Consider the following 24,627-nt stretch of genomic DNA (forward strand, 5'->3'; position numbering starts at 1 on the left):
GTTTTTATTTTTCTTGCACACATACTTGCTTAAGAAGAAGAAGAAGAAGAAGAAGAAGAAGAATATAGATAGGGATTCTGAGAACTATATATATATAATTAGTTATATGTTGGTATCTCCCTTTCTAACATCTAACTTCTCCAAGAATAGAGGAAGAATATCTTTTTAAAGATCATTCTTATTATATTGAAAAAGGGACCATGGTCTTAAAATATTATTTATTCCGGAGGGACATAAATTATCGAAGGGACTAGGCTCTTAAGACCATTCTTAATTCCTAAGGGACATTATATCTATAAAGGTACACGGTCTTAAGAACACTCCTAATTCCGAAGGGACGCACAAAATGAGATGAAGGGAAGAAAAACTCTTCAACACAAGTCAAAAAGGGAGAGAGAGAAGAAAAGGGTTAATTTCAGGGACCAAAAAAAAAGATGAAGGGAAGAATGACTCGTCAACACAAGTCAAAGAGGGAGAGAGAAGAAAAGGATTCTAAGTTTCAGAATACTTTTCTGTGTGTAGAATGAAATATATGAGAGCTCTCTATTTATAGAAAAAATTCACAACTAATGTATGAGAACATTTGGGAACAAGTAATTCACATATTAGATCTAGTACAAAAATATCTCAAATTCAGTACCAAATATATCATATTGAGTACAAAATATATATTTTGAGTACAAAAATATATTATTGAGTGCCAAAATATATGTCTAATCAAGTACAAAAATTTATTCGATTGCATACCAAAATATATTAGGCTGTGTTCCAAAATATTGTAACAAAATTTGGCGACTATGAAAAAACTTTCTAATAATGATTAAATTATTTATTTCATTTAAAATGTCCAAATAATAAAATATATATCAATATATATTTCTCGAATAATTTAAGGGTTAAATATGTTTTTAGTCCCCCTACAAAATAATGAGTTTTTAAGTTTAGTCCCTATACTTTCAAAAAAAAAATGTTTAGTCCCTATGAAATTTGAATGGTAATTTTAATCCTCCAAAATATTTTTGTTTGGAAAAATGGTCCCTATTTTGTAAACTTTTAAAAAAAACTGGATACTTTTAGTCCTCCAAAATAGTCCCTATAAAATGCAAATAGGGACTAAAAGTGAATAAAAAATTACAGGGACTAAACTTGAAAGCTTGTAACTTTATAGGGACTAAAAACATATTAAACCCATAATTTAATCTCCACAAATTTCCACTGAATTTATTATTAATTCGAAAAGGAACAAATTGAACGATAAAAATAAATTTTGAGGTCTTCTAGAAAAAATTTCTCAAATATGTTTTATTCTCTGATCATATTTTAAAATGAGTGAAGACCTATTCTGGTCCCGGTGCCAAGTCATCGACAAAAAAGAAAGATCCATTTTTGTTTTATTTGTTTCTATTTTTGTTTCAAAATGTGGGTCAAATTTCACTACAAGAAAATCTGCATTTTGCGACACTTCATTTGCGACCCTTACCTTGTAAGTGCCTCAAATGCATTTTTGCAATAGTTGTTGCGACTGTTTGGGTCAAGGGTCGCAGCTTTTCTTTGTAAATTTTTTTTTTTGAGGGATCTTTCTAAAATTTATTAGAAGGCGTGTGTACCAATTTTTCATTCTCACTTTCTCACTCTTCCTTTCCCAAATTTTTCATTCCTAACTCTCATCTCCCCTTTCTCCCGCAAATTTTTTCATCTCACACACTCAAATTTTTCCAATCAGTCTAAACCTAACCCCCAAAATTTTCATCTCACACTCAATCTTCTTAATTGCTACCATCTCCGCTTCCGTCTCCGCCGTCATCTCAATCGCTTCCATCTCCGTCGAGTTCAGTTTCCGCGGCATTCTACTTCATCGATCTCCACCGCTTTACTCCTCCGACGTCTCCTCCATCACAGATCTGAACTTTTAACGAACACTTCCTGTACCAGCCACCACTTCGTCTCCTCCGGCAACGAGGCCCTAACTCCGGCAACGAGGATCTTCTCACAGGTTCATCTCTCTCTCTCTCTCTCTCTCTCTCTCTCTCTCTAATTTCTTTTGTATGAAGTCCACACATGCTGATTAGGTTCATTTCACCTTTATGTGACCCTCATTTCTCTTAGTCTCTCTGAGTTTAACATCCCTCATTTCTCTTAGTTTTGACCCTTATGTGATGAATGCATGGGCCAAAACATACCAAGATAACAAGCATGTGAAGTTTCTTGCTATCATTCGTTGATTTAACAGCATTCCTTTTTATGTTACTTTTGATTAGATTCTGATAGTTTATTGTTTTGTGCCTTTTTAGAGCATTAATCAATTCCTTTTACTTGTGTTCCAGATTGTTTAGGCAGGCTTTTTTATGTTACTTTGATCAGATTCTTTTAGTTGATTGTTTTGTGCCTTTTTCCTTGATGCTCAACCTGTGCCTGTTTTAAAGCATTAATCAATACCTTTTATTTGTGTTCTAGATTGTTTAGGCAAGCGGTTAGGACCGAGGCTTCTTGGCAGGGTTTTAAAAAATTATATCTGTAAATCTCCATGAAAATTTAAAAGACGACAAACTTTGTTGCTTGATATTGAAGTGGACTAAATTGTCAACATGATGCTCAAACTGTTTGAACTTATGTTAATACTTTGCTCATGTTCATTCTATAGTTCTAGTTGTAATTTTCATTCTATAATTCAGTAAAATTTGACTGGTGTTAGTGCAGGTATTGGTAGTTTCGGGAGAGACAGGCTGTGGCAAAACAACACAGCTGCCACAGTTTATTCTGGAAGAAGAAATATCATGTTTGCGTGGAGCTGACTGCAACATAATCTGTACTCAACCTCGTCGTGTGTCTGCAATCTCTGTTGCAGCTCGTATTTCTGCTGAAAGGGGAGAAACTCTTGGCAAAACTGTTGGATACCACATCTGTCTTGAAGCAAAACGTTCTGCGGAAACACACCTTTTCTGCACCACTGGTGTATTACTGCGGCAGCTGGTATTATTAGATTCCCTTAACTAAATATCCTGTTTTTAAGATTTCAATTCCTGTGTTAATAAAAATTTAGACAGGTATTTAAGTCTCATCTCATCAACATATTGGAGCCTCTATAATCAGCTAGTCACGAAGTCATTTCTTGCCAAGTTTCCATACCCATTAATTTAAATGAAAGTTGACTTTCAGTGTAAGGCATAGTAGACACTTGCATTTACAATGCATCGAGCCCATAAAAGTCTTGTGTCACGGTCGTGTTAGATATACAATAAATTATGAGCCTTCAGTTAATAGATGTGGATAGTTGGTGATTAATACTTTCTTCCCTGCAGATTGGTGTAGTTATGCTTGTATGGATTATAGTTTCAGCCAAAAGTTGAAATTTATCGTTCGGATACCCTTTGCCATTACAGCCTATGGTAAGCATCTCAGTGTTTGGACTTTAACTTTTAGATGGTATTTAACACGTGAAGTCAATTGATACATACATGGCAACTGTCAAGAACGAAATCAACCCAAAAGCTTAATAGATGCGGATAGTTTGAACTCTTGGCTAACATCTGATTTCATTGACCTTGTTTATCTTATTAGAATATATTCTCATTGCCCTATGATCTCCCCATTTATTATTAAATAAATAATATGCACAAGAAATGAAGCTCAATTGCTTAAAATCTGGTTAAAGACCATGTACTCATGGGCTCATTGCATAACTGCTCGGTAATTTTATCTCCCATGTTACAGGTGAAGTATGCAATTCAATACATGTGGAGAACAATCCAAAAGAAGGCAAAATTTGATATAATGGACTTGAACAAGGATTCTAGTCTATAAGAGCTATTTATTCCTTTTATTCCTTTTAACTGGCGTAAGAGCTTAATTTCTATTTCAAAACATGTTACTCTATAACTTATACCGATAAATTCTCTCAAAAAAAAAAAAAAACTTATACCGATAAAATTAGTATTTTACATTATCAATGAGTCTATTTTATTTGATTTATTCCTTTTATGATCTCACAGAACTTATACAAAATATATTTGATTTTTACATGAAAGTATGATCTTATTGAATTTTGATGTTGTTAGCTTTGGGCCCTGTTTGACTAAGCAAGTGTTTATAACATAAATGCTCATTATATGCTTATGTATAAATGTGCATTATATGCATAAATGTGTCAGATGCCAACTCTGCACTTGCACAATTCATCCTTGATTTGGCCTGATCATAATGAACTTTTTGTGGCTACTTTATCTGATATTGGTGTTGTATGGTACTTCACTTCTAGTTTACATTCTAATTTGGTTCCATATTTTGGTCACACAACAATACATGCTGAGGTACCCGAGCGTGGTGAACATGAATTATGAATCACTTTGTGGAGCTTTATTGGACTGAGATATTTTGCAAATAGATCTTGTGGAGCTTTCTTGTTCAAAAACTAGACCTTGTAGTCACCCTCTTTTAAATGTAAGTGCAATATTTCTTTCCTTCACTTCACTAATTTTTTTAATTATTGAGTTCCTTCACTAAATTTGGAGGGTTCAGATGCTGGTCCAGCATCCATACTGGAGTACCTGGAGTTTTACTTGAACTCAAGACTGGTGTTTTGAATGAAAGGGTAATGATTTATTTGTTTCACATTGAATGCAATTAATTGGTATTGTAAGCTTCTCTGTAATAAATAGCTAATGGTTATTCCATAGTGGTTATTTTTGACAAATATATTAGAAAGTAATTATAAGTTTAATTGCGCGATAAGTTAGAATCATGACTTGCGTGACATTATTGCTTATTTTTGTTAATTGATGTGTCTTATATAATCTTTGACTTATTTTTAGGTGGAAGACTTAGAATCACCGAACAGAGCATAGCATTCTTTGGAGTCTATTCATCTCTAGTTGATCAAAACAACTTCCTCGCCAAATATCATCTACATAATTGATTAAATTTTCATGTTAGGAACTCAAGAAACCTTATTGTATCACTTGTTTGTATTGTATATGAATGTAAAATTCATATTTTAGTTTATGAATTTGTTCATATTTTTTAATATGAATTATTTTAGTTTTATAAATTTTTTATTAGTAAATAGTTCTATTAAAAATTCAGGAAAAAACTGATTTTTTTTTTAAATTAACTCAACATCTGCGACCCTTGCAAACTGTCGCAATATTTTTTTATAAATAAATTTTATGCATCTGCGACCCTTCCCCAAGTGTCGCAAGTCCCTTGAAATCCATTTGAATCTCCTCATTTGCGACCCTTAGCAACTGTCGCAGTGCCTTTTGCGGCAGTTGGTGCGGCTGTTCTATGAAGGGTCGCAAAAGACACTTGCGACCCCAACATCCGTGACTGTTGGGGAAGGGTCGCAATTGTACATCTGCGACCCTTCTAACAGTCGCAATCTGCCATTTTAAAGGTCGCAAAATGCAGTTTTTCTTGTAGTGTTTGTCCCTTAAAATATACATACAAGTTAGCGTAGTAAAAAGAATGGTCAGACGGGCATGGTAGTGCCCTTCCTTCCGCTAGTTTGTTATACAGAATGTGCTCCCGTTTTACTCGGTAAGTCGGGATTTTTTTTTCATTTTCCGAAAAATTTGGTTCATCAAAGATTATTGCTTATGTGACTCATGACGTTTGTCCAAATAAATCATGGGAATGCTTGAGCCATGATAAATAAATTCATATGATATATTGATAACAATAATTCATTATTTTATTAATACAAAATAAATAAACATGTTAACATGTGATTGGAAAAGGCATTTAGATTGATTATCATTGGTTGGCAGGAAGTTTAGATATTGGTCACATTCTATTTAAGAAAGATGACATATTCTTTCTTTTCACACATATGAACCTATATTAATGGAATTGCCAAGTAGAGATTAGAACAGTCCCTGTGGATACGAATTAAATTATTACTTCGATATAAATTAGTACACTTGCTAATTTTCTATCAACACCTATAATGAAAAACACTAGGAAAAGAATAGAGTGAGAGAACCATTTCAACTCCAAGCCCAAAACTGACGAGACTTTTAATTAGTCTTTTCCAAAACTTTTTTCGTAACTAATCAAAAGCTTCGCGTGTTTTGGTGTTGGAGCTGGAATGGTTCTCTCTCACTCTATTTTTTCCTCCTGTTTTTCATCATAGGAGTTTAAATTCACAAATTAAATGTTTTTATTTTTCTTGCACACATACTTGCTTAAGAAGAAGAAGAAGAAGAAGAAGAAGAAGAAGAAGAAGAAGAAGAAGAAGAAGAAGAAGAAGAAGAAGAATATAGATAGGGATTCTGAGAACTATATATATATAATTAGTTATATGTTGGTATCTCCCTTTATAACATCTAACTTCTCCAAGAATAGAGGAAGAATATCTTTTTAAAGATCATTCTTATTATATTGAAAAAGGGACCATGGTCTTAAAATATTATTTATTCCGGAGGGACATAAATTATCGAAGGGACTAGGCTCTTAAGACCATTCTTAATTCCTAAGGGACATTATATCTATAAAGGTACACGGTCTTAAGAACACTCCTAATTCCGAAGGGACGCACAAAATGAGATGAAGGGAAGAAAAACTCTTCAACACAAGTCAAAAAGGGAGAGAGAGAGAGAAGAAAAGGGTTAATTTCAGGGACCAAAAAAAAGATGAAGGGAAGAATGACTCGTCAACACAAGTCAAAGAGGGAGAGAGAAGAAAAGGATTCTAAGTTTCAGAATACTTTTCTGTGTGTAGAATGAAATATATGAGAGCTCTCTATTTATAGAAAAAATTCACAACTAATGTATGAGAACATTTGGGAACAAGTAATTCACATATTAGATCTAGTACAAAAATATCTCAAATTCAGTACCAAATATATCATATTGAGTACAAAATATATATTTTGAGTACAAAAATATATTATTGAGTGCCAAAATATATGTCTAATCAAGTACAAAAATTTATTCGATTGCATACCAAAATATATTAGGCTGTGTTCCAAAATATTGTAACAAAATTTGGCGACTATGAAAAAACTTTCTAATAATGATTAAATTATTTATTTCATTTAAAATGTCCAAATAATAAAATATATATCAATATATATTTCTCGAATAATTTAAGGGTTAAATATGTTTTTAGTCCCCCTACAAAATAATGAGTTTTTAAGTTTAGTCCCTATACTTTCAAAAAAAAAATGTTTAGTCCCTATGAAATTTGAATGGTAATTTTAATCCTCCAAAATATTTTTGTTAGGAAAAATGGTCCCTATTTTGTAAACTTTTAAAAAAAACTGGATACTTTTAGTCCTCCAAAATAGTCCCTATAAAATGCAAATAGGGACTAAAAGTGAATAAAAAATTACAGGGACTAAACTTGAAAGCTTGTAATTTTATAGGGACTAAAAACATATTAAACCCATAATTTAATCTCCACAAATTTCCACTGAATTTATTATTAATTCGAAAAGGAACAAATTGAACGATAAAAATAAATTTTGAGGTCTTCTAGAAAAAATTTCTCAAATATGTTTTATTCTCTGATCATATTTTAAAATGAGTGAAGACCTATTCTGGTCCCGGTGCCAAGTCATCGACAAAAAAGAAAGATCCATTTTTGTTTTATTTGTTTCTATTTTTGTTTCAAAATGTGGGTCAAATTTGTCCCTTAAAATATACATACAAGTTAGCGTAGTAAAAAGAATGGTCAGACGGGCATGGTAGTGCCCTTCCTTCCGCTAGTTTGTTATAAAGAATGTGCTCCCGTTTTACTCGGTAAGTCGGGATTTTTTTTTCATTTTCCGAAAAATTTGGTTCATCAAAGATTATTGCTTATGTGACTCATGACGTTTGTCCAAATAAATCATGGGAATGCTTGAGCCATGATAAATAAATTCATATGATATATTAATAACAATAATTCATTATTTTATTAATACAAAATAAATAAACATGTTAACATGTGATTGGAAAAGGCATTTAGATTGATTATCATTGGTTGGCAGGAAGTTTAGATATTGGTCACATTCTATTATATTTATGAAACCAACTTGTGTTACTGTTACTCAATCTTACACCAAGTTAAAATATTATTGAATCTAGCATTGCTTTTAATCAATTTTGACTTTAATCATATAACTTACAGTTTAAGATTTCTCTTCTTACATTCAGTAACTTTTCATATAAGTTTTTGTAAAAACAGCTCATCGAGTCACAAGTTAGTTTTGTCAGTTGCCACAATCAATCTTTTAGGTAGAATTTATCTACAAGAAATTATATACAATAAAGGAGATACAAACATTTAGTTAATTTTATATATATATATATATATATATATATATATATATATAGCTCTTTAGAATCCCTCTACATCTTATTCTTCTTCTTCTTAAAGTCTTCTTCTTAACTAAGAAACTCTACAAAAACAATCAAAACGATTAATTTGTCAATTAAAACACCTATAATGAAAAACACTAGGAAAAGAATAGAGTGAGAGAACCATTTCAACTCCAAACCCAAAACTGACGAGGCTTTTAATTAGTTTTTTCCAAAACTTTTTTCGTAACTAATCAAAAGCTTCGCGAGTTTTGGTGTTGGAGCTGGAATGGTTCTCTCTCACTCTATTTTTTCCTCCTGTTTTTCATCATAGGAGTTCAAATTCACAAATTAATTGTTTTTATTTTTCTTGCACACATACTTGCTTAAGAAGAATAAGACATTAACTTCTAACATTAACTTCTCCAATAATTGCGGAAGAATATCTTAATTGAGGAAGAATATCTTTTTTTTAAGATCATACTTATTATATTGAAAAAGGGACCATGGTCTTAAAATATTATTTATTTCAGAGGGACATAAATTATCGAAGGGACTAGGCTCTTAAGACCATTCTTAATTCCTAAGGGACATTATATCTATAAAGGTATATGGTCTTAAGAACACTCTTAATTCCGAAGGGACACAAAAAATGAGATGAAGGGAAGAAAAACTCTTCAACACAAGTCAAAAAGGGAGAGAGAAGAAAAGGGTTAATTTCGGGGACCAAAAAAAAGGAGATGAAGGGAAGAATGACTCGTCAACACAAGTCAAAGAGGGAGAGAGAAGAAAAGGATTCTAAGTTTCAGAATACTTTTATGTGTGTAGAATGCAATATATGTGAGCTCTCTATTTATAGAAAAAGTTCACAACTAATATATGAGAACCTTTGAGAACAAGTAATTCACATAATAGATCTACTACAAAAATATCACAAATTCAGTACCAAATATATCATATTGGGTACAAAATATATATTTTGAGTACAAAAATATATTATTGAGCGCCAAAATATATGTCTAATCACGTACAAAAATATATTCGATTGCATACCAAAATATATTAGGCTGTGTTCCAAAATATTGTAACGAAATTTGGAGACTATGAAAAAACTTTCTAATAATGATTAAATTATTTATTTCATTTAAAATGTCCAAATAATAAAATATATATCAATATATATTTTTTCGAATAATTTAAGGGTTAAATATGTTTTTAGTCCCCTACAAAATCATGAGTTTTTAAGTTTAGTCCCTATGAAATTTGAATGGTAATTTTAATCCTCCAAAATATTTTTGTTTGGAAAAATGGTCCCTATTTTGTAAACTTTTAAAAAAAACTGGATAGTTTTAGTCCTCCAAAATAGTCCCTATAAAATGCAAATAGGGACTAAAAGTGAATAAAAAATTACAGGGACTAAACTTGAAAGCTTGTAATTTTATAGAGACTAAAAACATATTTTACCCATAATTTAATCTCGACAAATTTCCACTGAATTTATTATTAATTCGAAAAGGAACAAATTGGAACGATAAAAATAAATTTTGAGGCCTTTTAGAAAAAAATTCTCAAATATGATTTGTTCTCTGATCATATTTGAAAATGAGTGAAGACCTATTCTGGTCCCGGTGCCAAGTCATCGACAAAAAAGAAAGATCAATTTTTGTTTTATTTGTTTCTATTTTTGTTTCAAAATGTGGGTCAAATTTGTCCCTTAAAATATACACACACGTTAGCGTAGTAAAAAGAATGGTTAGATGGACATGGTAGTGCCCTTCCTTCCGCTAGTTTGTTATAAAGAATGTGCTCCCGTTTTACTCGGTAAGTCGGGATTTTTTTTTCATTTTCCGAAAAATTTGGTTCATCAAAGATTATTGCTTATGTGACTCATGACGTTTGTCCAAATAAATCATGGGAATGCTTGAGCCATGATAAATAAATTCATATGATATATTAATAACAATAATTCATTATTTTATTAATACAAAATAAATAAACATGTTAACATGTGATTGGAAAAGGCATTTAGATTGATTATCATTGGTTGGCAGGAAGTTTAGATATTGGTCACATTCTATTATATTTATGAAACCAACTTGTGTTACTGTTACTCAATCTTACACCAAGTTAAAATATTATTGAATCTAGCATTGCTTTTAATCAATTTTGACTTTAATCATATAACTTACAGTTTAAGATTTCTCTTCTTACATTCAGTAACTTTTCATATAAGTTTTTGTAAAAACAGCTCATCGAGTCACAAGTTAGTTTTGTCAGTTGCCACAATCAATCTTTTAGGTAGAATTTATCTACAAGAAATTATATACAATAAAGGAGATACAAACATTTAGTTAATTTTATATATATATATATATATATATATATATATATATATATATATATAGCTCTTTAGAATCCCTCTACATCTTATTCTTCTTCTTCTTAAAGTCTTCTTCTTAACTAAGAAACTCTACAAAAACAATCAAAACGATTAATTTGTCAATTAAAACACCTATAATGAAAAACACTAGGAAAAGAATAGAGTGAGAGAACCATTTCAACTCCAAACCCAAAACTGACGAGGCTTTTAATTAGTTTTTTCCAAAACTTTTTTCGTAACTAATCAAAAGCTTCGCGAGTTTTGGTGTTGGAGCTGGAATGGTTCTCTCTCACTCTATTTTTTCCTCCTGTTTTTCATCATAGGAGTTCAAATTCACAAATTAATTGTTTTTATTTTTCTTGCACACATACTTGCTTAAGAAGAATAAGACATTAACTTCTAACATTAACTTCTCCAATAATTGAGGAAGAATATCTTTTTTTTAAGATCATACTTATTATATTGAAAAAGGGACCATGGTCTTAAAATATTATTTATTTCAGAGGGACATAAATTATCGAAGGGACTAGGCTCTTAAGACCATTCTTAATTCCTAAGGGACATTATATCTATAAAGGTATATGGTCTTAAGAACACTCTTAATTCCGAAGGGACACAAAAAATGAGATGAAGGGAAGAAAAACTCTTCAACACAAGTCAAAAAGGGAGAGAGAAGAAAAGGGTTAATTTCGGGGACCAAAAAAAAGGAGATGAAGGGAAGAATGACTCGTCAACACAAGTCAAAGAGGGAGAGAGAAGAAAAGGATTCTAAGTTTCAGAATACTTTTATGTGTGTAGAATGCAATATATGTGAGCTCTCTATTTATAGAAAAAGTTCACAACTAATATATGAGAACCTTTGAGAACAAGTAATTCACATAATAGATCTACTACAAAAATATCACAAATTCAGTACCAAATATATCATATTGGGTACAAAATATATATTTTGAGTACAAAAATATATTATTGAGCGCCAAAATATATGTCTAATCACGTACAAAAATATATTCGATTGCATACCAAAATATATTAGGCTGTGTTCCAAAATATTGTAACAAAATTTGGAGACTATGAAAAAACTTTCTAATAATGATTAAATTATTTATTTCATTTAAAATGTCCAAATAATAAAATATATATCAATATATATTTTTTCGAATAATTTAAGGGTTAAATATGTTTTTAGTCCCCTACAAAATCATGAGTTTTTAAGTTTAGTCCCTATGAAATTTGAATGGTAATTTTAATCCTCCAAAATATTTTTGTTTGGAAAAATGGTCCCTATTTTGTAAACTTTTAAAAAAAACTGGATACTTTTAGTCCTCCAAAATAGTCCCTATAAAATGCAAATAGGGACTAAAAGTGAATAAAAAATTACAGGGACTAAACTTGAAAGCTTGTAATTTTATAGAGACTAAAAACATATTTTACCCATAATTTAATCTCGACAAATTTCCACTGAATTTATTATTAATTCGAAAAGGAACAAATTGGAACGATAAAAATAAATTTTGAGGCCTTTTAGAAAAAAATTCTCAAATATGATTTGTTCTCTGATCATATTTGAAAATGAGTGAAGACCTATTCTGGTCCCGGTGCCAAGTCATCGACAAAAAAGAAAGATCAATTTTTGTTTTATTTGTTTCTATTTTTGTTTCAAAATGTGGGTCAAATTTGTCCCTTAAAATGTACACACACGTTAGCGTAGTAAAAAGAATGGTTAGATGGACATGGTAGTGCCCTTCCTTCTGCTAGTTTGTTATAAAGAATGTGCTCCCGTTTTACTCGGTAAGTCGGGATTTTTTTTTCATTTTCCGAAAAATTTGGTTCATCAAAGATTATTGCTTATGTGACTCATGACGTTTGTCCAAATAAATCATGGGAATGCTTGAGCCATGATAAATAAATTCATATGATATATTAATAACAATAATTCATTATTTTATTAATACAAAATAAATAAACATGTTAACATGTGATTGGAAAAGGCATTTAGATTGATTATCATTGGTTGGCAGGAAGTTTAGATATTGGTCACATTCTATTATATTTATGAAACCAACTTGTGTTACTGTTACTCAATCTTACACCAAGTTAAAATATTATTGAATCTAGCATTGCTTTTAATCAATTTTGACTTTAATCATATAACTTACAGTTTAAGATTTCTCTTCTTACATTCAGTAACTTTTCATATAAGTTTTTGTAAAAACAGCTCATCGAGTCACAAGTTAGTTTTGTCAGTTGCCACAATCAATCTTTTAGGTAGAATTTATCTACAAGAAATTATATACAATAAAGGAGATACAAACATTTAGTTAATTTTATATATATATATATATATATATATATATATATATATATATATATATATATATATATATATATAGCTCTTTAGAATCCCTCTACATCTTATTCTTCTTCTTCTTAAAGTCTTCTTCTTAACTAAGAAACTCTACAAAAACAATCAAAACGATTAATTTGTCAATTAAAACACCTATAATGAAAAACACTAGGAAAAGAATAGAGTGAGAGAACCATTTCAACTCCAAACCCAAAACTGACGAGGCTTTTAATTAGTTTTTTCCAAAACTTTTTTCGTAACTAATCAAAAGCTTCGCGAGTTTTGGTGTTGGAGCTGGAATGGTTCTCTCTCACTCTATTTTTTCCTCCTGTTTTTCATCATAGGAGTTCAAATTCACAAATTAATTGTTTTTATTTTTCTTGCACACATACTTGCTTAAGAAGAATAAGACATTAACTTCTAACATTAACTTCTCCAATAATTGAGGAAGAATATCTTTTTTTTAAGATCATACTTATTATATTGAAAAAGGGACCATGGTCTTAAAATATTATTTATTTCAGAGGGACATAAATTATCGAAGGGACTAGGCTCTTAAGACCATTCTTAATTCCTAAGGGACATTATATCTATAAAGGTATATGGTCTTAAGAACACTCTTAATTCCGAAGGGACACAAAAAATGAGATGAAGGGAAGAAAAACTCTTCAACACAAGTCAAAAAGGGAGAGAGAAGAAAAGGGTTAATTTCGGGGACCAAAAAAAAGGAGATGAAGGGAAGAATGACTCGTCAACACAAGTCAAAGAGGGAGAGAGAAGAAAAGGATTCTAAGTTTCAGAATACTTTTATGTGTGTAGAATGCAATATATGTGAGCTCTCTATTTATAGAAAAAGTTCACAACTAATATATGAGAACCTTTGAGAACAAGTAATTCACATAATAGATCTACTACAAAAATATCACAAATTCAGTACCAAATATATCATATTGGGTACAAAATATATATTTTGAGTACAAAAATATATTATTGAGCGCCAAAATATATGTCTAATCACGTACAAAAATATATTCGATTGCATACCAAAATATATTAGGCTGTGTTCCAAAATATTGTAACAAAATTTGGCGACTATGAAAAAACTTTCTAATAATGATTAAATTATTTATTTCATTTAAAATGTCCAAATAATAAAATATATATCAATATATATTTTTTCGAATAATTTAAGGGTTAAATATGTTTTTAGTCCCCTACAAAATCATGAGTTTTTAAGTTTAGTCCCTATGAAATTTGAATGGTAATTTTAATCCTCCAAAATATTTTTGTTTGGAAAAATGGTCCCTATTTTGTAAACTTTTAAAAAAAAACTGGATACTTTTAGTCCTCCAAAATAGTCCCTATAAAATGCAAATAGGGACTAAAAGTGAATAAAAAATTACAGGGACTAAACTTGAAAGCTTGTAATTTTATAGAGACTAAAAACATATTTTACCCATAATTTAATCTCGACAAATTTCCACTGAATTTATTATTAATTCGAAAAGGAACAAATTGGAACGATAAAAATAAATTTTGAGGCCTTTTAGAAAAAAATTCTCAAATATGATTTGTTCTCTGATCATATTTGAAAATGAGTGAAGACCTATTCTGGTCCCGGTGCCAAGTCATCGACAAAAAAGAAAGATCAATTTTTGTTTTATTTGTTTCTATTTTTGTTTCAAAATGTGGGTCAAATTTGTCCCTTAAAATATACACACACGTTAGCGTAGTAAAAAGAATGGTTAGATGGACATGGTAGTGCTCTTCCTTCCGCTAGTTTGTTATAAAGAATGTGCTCCCGTTTTACTCGGTAAGTCGGGATTTTTTTTTCATTTTCCGAAAAATTTGGTTCATCAAAGATTATTGCTTATGTGACTCATGACGTTTGTCCAAATAAATCATGGGAATGCTTGAGCCATGATAAATAAATTCATATGATATATTAATAACAATAATTCATCATTTTATTAATACAAAATAAATAAACATGTTAACATGTGATTGGAATAGGCATTTAGATTGATAATCATTTGTTGGCAGGAAGTTAAGATATTGGTCACATTCTATTATATTTATGAAACCAACTTGTGTTACTGTTACTCAATCTTACACCAAGTTAAAATATTATTGAATCTAGCGTTGCTTTTAATCAATTTTGACTTTAATCATATAACTTACAGTTTAAGATTTCTCTTCTTACATTCAGTAATTTTTCATATAAGTTTTTGTAAAAACAGTTTATCGAGTCACAAGTTAGTTTTGTCAGTTGCCACAATCAATCTTTTAGGTAGAATTTATCTCCAAGAAATTATATACAATTGTAGAACTTGATATATACACAAAAGTGAAAAGGAGAGACAAACATTTAGTTAATTATATATATATAGCTCTTTAGAATCCCTCTACATCTTATTCTTCTTCTTCTTCTTAAAGTCTTCTTCTTAACTAAGAAACTCTACAAGAACAATCAAAACGATTAATTTGTCAATTAAAACACCTATAATGAAAAACACTAGGAAAAGAATAGAGTGAGAGAACCATTTCAACTCCAAGCCCAAAACTGACGAGGCTTTTAATTAGTTTTTTCCAAAAAAAAAATTCGTAACTAATCAAAAGCTTCGCGGGTTTTGGTGTTGGAGCTGGAATGGTTCTCTCTCACTCTATATTTTCCTCCTGTTTTTCATCATAGGAGTTTAAATTCACAAATTAAATGTTTTTATTTTTCTTGCGCACATACTTGCTTAAGAAGAAGAAGAAGAATATAGATAGGGATTCTGAGAACTATATATATAATTAGTTATATGTTGGTATCCCCCTTTCTACAAAAGCATCAATAACCAAAAAGAAATCCATTATTTAAGCAACTTGGATGCAATTCAACATGTCGTGCGGCTTTTCGTGTGTAGAGTTTGTCGTGTTTTATAACTTATAGATAATATGTATCTGAGTACATTAATTGGTAAATTTAAATGTTCTGTCACCCAAAAAAATGACCAAGGCAAGTTTCAATGTTAAAACAATTTGAAATACATTTAGTTAAGATAACTTGTTTTATAGTTCAATTGACAAATATCTAAATGGTATTTGCCAGGATATAGGTAAGAGTGTTGGCTCATTTGTACCATCTTCCTCACTTTCATATTTTCTCACATTCACTTCAATACATTTTACATATATTTTCCCTCTTCTTCGCTTTCATATTTCCTCACATTCTCTTCAATACACTTTAAAGAGGTTGAATCTTCCAATGTTACTCTTTAATTTCACATAAATAGTTTAATAGTTTCTTTGTTTTACATCCTATGGCTATACGGATAAGAGTTTGACTATTTTCCCTTTTACTTGGATTGGATGTGGTCAGTAACTTCATGTAGTCACTGCTGCCACCATTTTCATCACCACTGAATTGATTTCCCACATATCCTCCACCATTGATATACTTTGTCCAAATTTGTACTCTATGTATTAGTTGTACATAAAACCAGAAAGAGATAAATAGAAAAAAATTACTGCACACAATTCAAACCCCTCACGATTAAACTTAAAATTCATGATAAAGTTGGGGAGAGGAGAGGAGAGGACACACACACTTAAAAGAGCTCAACTCCAACTATCAATGTTATTTCTACTATCTAACCATAACCAAGCCTCTTCTTGTGTTTATGTCATTTTGAGGTAAACATGAATCCATTTCATTTTGTAATATTTACATTCACATCAGATTTGAAGACTAACTGATATGGAGCTTGCTAGGCTGAGAGCCTCGAATGGATTCTATGGATTCTACTATTTTGGTAACTAACTAGTGATGGGCTAAAGGTTTAGGAATAACCAATTTGTTTTTTGCAAGGCGGGCGATAAAGGTTTATGAATAACCAATTTGTTTTTTTTTTTTTGCAAGATGGGTGATACCTTATATTTAGAGTTCCTTTAAAAAAAAAAAAAAAAAAAACTTCTTCTTAGATTATGTAAATGTTTACATTGGAATTAAATCAAATTATCTATCATGAGATCAAATTCTCATTTTTATAATGAGAAATCGACCTCATGAAAGATAATTTGATGGGAAGCTTTAAGCGTTACCCAAAGTGCAATTCTAAATCATCTATCATGTGAGAAAACAAAGAAACAAGTGGCTCGATATGGCAAAGAAATTCTAATTTTATATTAAACTTGTTGATTTTGTGTATTGACTTTAGACGATGTGGGAGTTCCTCAGCCTCTACCACTTGTTACAACTCCAACCTATTTGTCCTTCTCTTTAAGAAAAAATCACACCATGGCCTCTCAATCTTTTATTTTAAAGGAAAGATCCTTATCGTTGTCAATGTTGCCATACGATGGTAATATGGTATGCTTATCTTATATTCATTTCATTTCACTCAAATGTTTGCTTTGTTTTCATGATTGTTTACAATTCCAAATCTATTTGTTATTCCTTGGAACCTTACTTATGACATTGCATTCACATTAAATCTATCTACATTAACGTATAACAATGAAATTGAAGTGCCTCAATCAAGTAGATTAAACTTGTTATTATCAAGTTATTAGCTGGTTAGAAAGCAAGTGTTGCTGGATATTGCACCTTTTTTATTTTCCATTATGAACTGTGATCAACTTCGACTCTATCATTGTAATGTGCTGCTATCTAACACACATTTTAAGAATTTTCTATTTGTTAAAAAATCAAAATAATCCTACTAAATTATGCAGATTCAACATTAATTAGATAAAACTCTTGTGAATTATCACTTTTATACTTTTCTAAATTATAATAGTGGTTACATAATATGATGTTAGCATTGTTCATTTTATTAACAAAAGCCTCAATTGATTTTGAAATAATCGATTATTCATTTTAGTGCTTAAAGAGATTAGTCTTCATATGCATGTGCTACTTTTATTATATGATATATATGTATCAATAAGCAGCAGTTTCTGCATGAAAGGAACTGAGGTAGAAGTTCCTGTAATAGTAAGTTTTTCCAAATTTCAACCATCACTCATTTCTTATTATATCTCTTTAATTAGTCATAGATCTTGATTTTAATTTCTATTTCTTTAATTAGTAATTTAACAAATTAAATTAAAAAACGATATCAGAAATGAGTGAATGTAAGAAGGGCATTATATCACAAATGAACGCATAACATTTTTCTTCTCCATACATCCGATTCCCAAAAAGAAAAGAAAAATAAAATGGTGGGCACCGTCGTCGACCGTCAGCCCGACATCGACCATATCATTTACATCGTCAACCTGTGGGGCACCAATATCATCGTCACAGTTACTTCCGTCGCCTCCATCGTTGAAACCTGGATCGAAAAGGCGCTCCAACTCCGTAGCGATGTCTATCCCAAGTTTACCTTCATCGTCGGCTTCGCCATTGATCCAGGCATAAACACGTTGCAGTTCTGCCTTGGTCATCGCTGCCTCATTTTCCAGCTTGCTCATGCAGCTACCATACCGGATTGTCTCCGTGTTTTCATGAAGGATCGTAGGATTGGATTCCCAGGATTCAAAAACTTAAATTATTCGCAAGATCTGAAGTCGTCGAAGCACGCGTTGGAGATGTTCATAAATCCTGCTGATCTCACACTATGGCAGGAACGGTTGTTGAATTACTCCGTGGATGACATTGTTAAAACAATTCTTGGATTCAGGGTGCAGCTGAAAGATGAAGTTATGATGAGCGATTGGAGCGTAGAACGTCTCAGTGATGAACAAGTTGTTTATGCTTCCGTTAAAACTCATTGCGCTTTTCGCATTGGAAGGGAATTTAAGGTTTGGCGTTGGGGTTGAATTGAATGTATGTTAATAAAGAGTTGTCATTTCTCCCATTCTCCTATTACATGTTAATTTCACATTAATGTTGGTGTTTCCTTATTTTATTTGTTATTTAAGATTAAGATTAGCCTCCAATCATTTTTCTCAATTCATATAATTTGTAATCACATTTTATTATCAATGGAAACTCTTTGAGGTATATATTCACTTACATTTCCTTCAATACACACTGTTGAGGTATATTCATATTTTCTCACATTCACTTCAATTCACTTTACATATATAAGTCATATTGTTGGCTCATTCGTACCATCTTCTCTTCAATGCACTTTAAAGAGGTTGAATCATCAAATGTTACTCTTCCCCATATGCCATAGATAGATTAATAGTTTGTTTGTTTTACATCCTATATTGGAAAGAGTTTGTGACATATAGCCATTTTCCCTTTTCCTTTGGCAAGCCAATTTTTTCCAATGAAGTCCAATAGTTCCTTGAACAAAATTAGCGAAAATTAATCTAAGGCTATTAAACCTGTGAAATCTATCATATGAAAAGAGATGGACCTGCATTGGATGTTGTCAGCAACTTCATGTAGTCACTGTAGCCACCAATTTCATCACCAATTTTTTTTTTTTTTTGAAACAGCGAATATATTAATTAACACCTAAATAAATCATACAAGACGTACAATTGGTGCATTGAAAAAACGGGACAATACAACAGGCCCTATATGACGGTAACCTGATCCGAGGCTGACAGAACCCGAAAACACCAAAAACCAATAAAAAATCAAGACAGACGGCTCCTCTGCAACCACCATTGAATTGATTTCCCACATATCCTCCACCATTGATCTACTTGTCCAAATGTACTCTATGTATTACAAACACATAAAACCAGAAAGAGATAAAATAGAAAAAAAAATTACTGCTTACAATTCAAATCCCTCACGATTAAACTTAAATTCTCTGATCTAAGTTTTTTCATTCTTTTTTTGAAGGAAAACTCATGATAAACTTGGGGAGAGGAGAGGACGCACACTAAAAGAGCTCAACTATAACTATCCCAATTATTTCTGTTATTTAACCATAGCCAGGCCTCTTCTTGTGTCCATTTCATTTTGAGGAAAACATTAAATTGTAATATTACATTCACATAAGATTTGAAGACTGGCTGGTATGGAGCTTGCTAGACTGAGAGCCTCGAATGGTGGTCTATGCATACCTCCTTCACTATTAAGGGAGCATGAATCTTTTATCTAGAAGAATGTGAATGCAGTCTCTAGATTTCATGTGCATGGAAAGTCAGAAACTACTTTAAGTAAGAAGTTGAAGGGAAAACATAAACCGTAAGCCCTAAGCTATCCGATAAATATTGATTAAAATCAATTCTATATTTGTAGGTAAGATTCAGTAACACAAGCCGGTTTTATAATAGAACGAGACCATCTGCTCCCAAATCCAATATCTTAATTTGCAAGCAGTACAGCCACCAAATTTCTTCTGATCAACATTGCCGCTAAGAAACTTCATGTAACCGCCACCACATCCAAGCTTCTGTTAATGCTTGACAGAAAATTGGAAGACTAGTGTGTTATCCTTGTTGCTGAATTCATGGAACTCAGAAGAGATAGCATAGAATATGCAATCTTCACGTGTTTGAATACCTGCTAAGATATCAAACATTAATATCATTTTTCAATTAAAAGTAAACACCAGCAACAATAAAAAAAGGTTGTTCCATTCGGATTTTACCCACCGACTTTCCCATCCATCTTTAGCATTCACCATATTGTACCAACACGAGTTCTAAAAGATGAAAATAATGATTTAAGGTAATTGTGTACTATATAATACTAGCTTAAACCCTGAAAACGGGGTTGTGGGAGAGCAGTACAAGCGTGTGCTGCTAGGCGAAGATACTAATTAACCGTGAATATGGTATACCCTTAATAAAAAATAACAGTTCTTGCAGTAATAATATTATGGCCCTGTTTGGATAAAACAGCTTAATTTTCTAGCTTATAGAATAAGCACTTATAAATAAGTTATTTTTATTATACATGATAAAATAAAGTCAAATTGTTTCCGGAAATGCTGTAACTGTGACATATGAAAATAAACGAGAACCGCTTATGAACAAGAAATAAGTTGTTTTCATAAGTTCTTTCAAGTGTTTACGCCAAAACAAAAGCCGAGAGGCCTAAGCAAAATATTGTTTTTCCATTTCATTTTCAAATCATTTTCAGCACGCTCGGTACACACATTAACAGATCTACTCAGACAATGACAATTCATTGTCAAACCTTTAATCAACTTCTAGTATACAATGTTGTGAAGAAAAATTTATAAGAATAGAAATTCAGAAACACAATCCAACATAATAAGACATCATACTCTATTCCAGTGCAGGACAGGTATCCACAATATGTGCAAAATCACAACATTAGGCTTGTTTATGAAGAATGACATACATGGAAAATGGCAATGACTCATCCCCAAAGATAGACTAGTAGTTTTTTTGTCTTACTTCCTATACTGGAAAGAGTTTGTGGCATATAATCATTTTCCCTTGAACAAACTTAGCGAAAATTAATCTAAGGCTCTTAAACTTGTGAAGTCTATCATATCAAAAGAAATGGACTTCGATTGGATTAGATGTGGTCAGTAACTTGATGTAGTCACTGCAGCCACCAATTTAATCACAATTGAATTGATTTCCCACATATCCTCCACCATTGATCTACTTTGTCCAAATGTGTACTCTATGAATTACATATACATAAAACCAGGAAGAGATAAAATAGAAAGAAAAAAATTACTGCACACAGTTCAAATCCCTCACAATTAAACTTAAATTTTCTGGTATAAGTTTTTTCCTTCTTTTTTTGAAGGAAAACGCATGATAAAGTTAAATGATGCTATCAATGTTATGATTAGACAAGCCAACAAGCAATTTATGGCAATAGAATGAATGAGAATTACTAAGAACTTCACAATTAACAACGAAATGAGGCCATTAATCACTAATCACTTGTAGTGGTAAGGAAAAAATAAATACTCTGATTCATTCACACATTAAAAGCCTCAGCCCTCAGCTCATGAATAAAGTGAAAAGTTATCTATCTATTACTCTTTTTATGTCCTGTCGCCACCATATATTGGTTTAGCATGCACCTCAAATTAAAAGAACATATATGGAGAGAAAACCAATTGCCACAGCAGCAAGCAATTATGTGTGTACGCTTCAATCAATATAACAAAATTTGAAAGGTCGCAACAAAATAGAAGGCAGATGAAGTTGCATCAACTAGCATTGAGAAGAAAAATAAATCATCATAACCAATAATAGCAAATGAAATTGTTAATCATAATAATCATATATTTATAATATTGATTGATAGCAATTGGTAATTAATGTCAAATCCAGAAATTGGTACAAACAGAACAGAACACAACCTAAATTAGGGATTTGTTAGTACATCTCACTAATTAACTAACTAAATCGCTTTTTAGATCTCAAATACATGCAAACTAATTCATCATTTAAAATAGTAACTAAAATACTACTTCTCTGTTCATCCCTCCCTCTTTTAAGTGAAACCTAAAACATAGCTAGATGATTCATTCAACATCAACATGATGAACAATGACATCATCATCTTCATCATCTTCCTTCTTCTTGAGCTTGGGAACCACAATTTCAATGAAATTGTTCTCTATCATTTTGGCTTTAGTGTTAACAAAGTCGCAGTGCTTCCCTTTCAAGTCAAGTGTTACTGAAAACAGATTTCGACCGGGAAGAACATCCTCAATCGTGAGAGTACCGTGATCAACACAGACATCAATCTCCTCCTTCCTCACGTTGTCGGCGACCAGATTCGAACGCAAAATCACAGACTCCTCGGTCTCAGCAAAACCAAAGAGAACAAGATCATCGTCGTCGTCGTTGCTGTTGTTCAGCTCATTGGTGTTGAAATAGCGAATGAGTCGAGGGGCGGCGTAGAAGATGGAGACGAGTGACACGGCGGCAGTGGCGACGGGGTGGCGGTGAATAAAGGTAGGCACGGCGGACATGAAAGAGTGGTACGAGGAAGAGAGGAGGCGGGAAAATGCCATTGTGTTGAGAGTTGACAGAGTGAGATTTTTCTGGGATTGCTTTCTTTCTTTATCGCTTGCTTTTAGGGTTTTTGTAGTGAAAAATGGCTTAAGAATGTTCTAGAAGGATACTAAACTTGGCTATCAAGACACTTTGCTTAGTGACGTGTCACTTTTTCATTGAATCACTCTCACCATATAACTTGGTTCATTCATCATTTTTAATTCATTTAGTTCTTTTCTTTTTTTAGAGTTAATCACTCCTCATTGTCTATCGGATTAGTAGTTAATAAATAAATTTCAACATTTATTTATGTAAAAATCATGAGACACTGCATTATTATTGAATAAAGTCTATTCTTACTTTTAATTTTTTTTTTTTAAGAAATTCCTACTTTTAATTTCTATAACTAATTATAGTTTATTTATTCAGTTTAGTTAGATTCTTTGTTTTTAGTTGTTAGTTAAGGTTTCCTTTGTATAAATTAGACTCGGGTCAACTTTCTCAAATCATAATTCATAATTTATCAATGTAAACTTTTTGAGGTGTATTTAGCTAAATCTCGGTTTCCTCTCTCAATTCAATACTCCCTCCGTCCCAATTTATTTGACCCCTTGGCTTATTTCACACAGATTAAAAAAAATGTATAAATAAAAGGGAAAGTGGAATATATTGTATTGGGAATGATAAAAGTAGTATTATTTAGTGTTATATTGTATTAGGAATGATGAAAGTTGTATTGAAAATTGAAATGGCTCAGTTATTTTGGGACACTTTTTTTTAAAAAATGGGTCAGATATTCCGGGACAGAGGGAGTAGTAGTTTAGAAATTTATTATAAATTTTGAAGAAACGTTGTTGGATTTTTTTTAGGAAATGAAATGTCGTTGGTTTTTGATAACTTATTTTACAAGAAAATGGTGACGATGAAGAACAAATCGGTTTTGATTATAGGTGGTCATTTGATTAATATAGTTTTTATCCATATTGTGAATAAAAAAATATAGTTCTATCAACAAAAAGAATTATTCTCTAGTTAGTTTGGAAAGATGTCAATCTCATCTACTTATCAAGATTGTTTGATGATACACTAATGTTGAAACATAGTAGAAAACCAGAAATGTATGAGATAGAGAAATGGGAAAGCCAGAGGAGAAGAGAAGAGAGATGTAAGAGCATAAAAAGAAATTAAAAAATAAGTTAAATTGATTGATACATATATGATAGTATATGATGAATAGTAGTCAGCCTCAATTATTCATTTAATATTATAAAGAAGACAATCACATATAATATAGGCTAATAATTAACATGTCAACAAATTGATTATCTAAAAAACATGAAAACATAAGTGTTAAAAGAGAGATACTCATGGCACACTAACTCTAAAGATCTTCAATTTAAAAATACACTAAAAGGTGTAAACCAATCAACTCCATTTCATACTGAGGATGGTTAATTGTATATAAAAAAACTACGTGGAATAAAAAGCATAGAATTCGATCTTACAAAAGATGTAGTAATATGGTAAATGTCGCATAGGAAACAAAAGATTGAGTAATAATTAACATTTTTGTGATGCCAAACTAATTAATTTTTATTATTGTATACATTCCTGGTTTTTGTAGTAAACATTGGTATTTAACCTTTTCATTATAGTGCCTGGAACAAAATCAGGCTCAATTAATCTAAAGTTCTTAAACTTATGCAGTTTGTCATATGTATAAAAAAAAA

At 31.3% G+C, this 24,627-nt stretch overlaps 2 protein-coding genes and 2 long non-coding RNA genes across 4 annotated transcripts in view; 3 read left to right on the forward strand and 1 right to left on the reverse strand.

Annotated features, from left to right (window-relative positions):
• The first annotated feature begins 1,464 nt into the window (after positions 1 to 1,464).
• On the forward strand, positions 1,465 to 3,904 carry LOC146920917 (uncharacterized). The gene is made up of 3 exons (XR_015011949.1): positions 1,465 to 1,993; positions 2,698 to 3,386; positions 3,712 to 3,904. It is a non-coding gene; the product is annotated as an uncharacterized LOC146920917 (long non-coding RNA).
• A 6-nt stretch (positions 3,905 to 3,910) lies between these two features.
• LOC146920918 (uncharacterized) lies at positions 3,911 to 5,020 on the forward strand. The gene is made up of 3 exons (XR_015011948.1): positions 3,911 to 4,437; positions 4,516 to 4,588; positions 4,809 to 5,020. It is a non-coding gene; the product is annotated as an uncharacterized LOC146920918 (long non-coding RNA).
• A 13,106-nt stretch (positions 5,021 to 18,126) lies between these two features.
• Positions 18,127 to 18,997, forward strand: LOC146920919 (uncharacterized). Its single transcript, XM_085714347.1, has one exon. It carries the CDS (start codon positions 18,209 to 18,211, stop codon positions 18,809 to 18,811), a length of 603 nt encoding a protein of 200 aa, XP_085570473.1. The 5' UTR covers positions 18,127 to 18,208; the 3' UTR covers positions 18,812 to 18,997.
• Positions 18,998 to 22,156: 3,159 nt separating this feature from the next.
• Positions 22,157 to 24,627, reverse strand: part of LOC146920920 (uncharacterized) — a 65,448-nt gene continuing 62,977 nt past the window's right edge. Inside the window, exon 2 of the mRNA XM_085714349.1 lies at positions 22,157 to 22,254. The gene's annotated coding sequence lies outside the window, so the exon portion shown is untranslated. The remainder of the gene's footprint in view (positions 22,255 to 24,627) is intronic.

This window comes from Medicago sativa, chromosome 5, assembly GCF_051527215.1.
Source record: "Medicago sativa cultivar Bolivia chromosome 5, Bolivia_mono, whole genome shotgun sequence".
Classification (NCBI taxonomy): domain Eukaryota; kingdom Viridiplantae; phylum Streptophyta; class Magnoliopsida; order Fabales; family Fabaceae; genus Medicago; species Medicago sativa.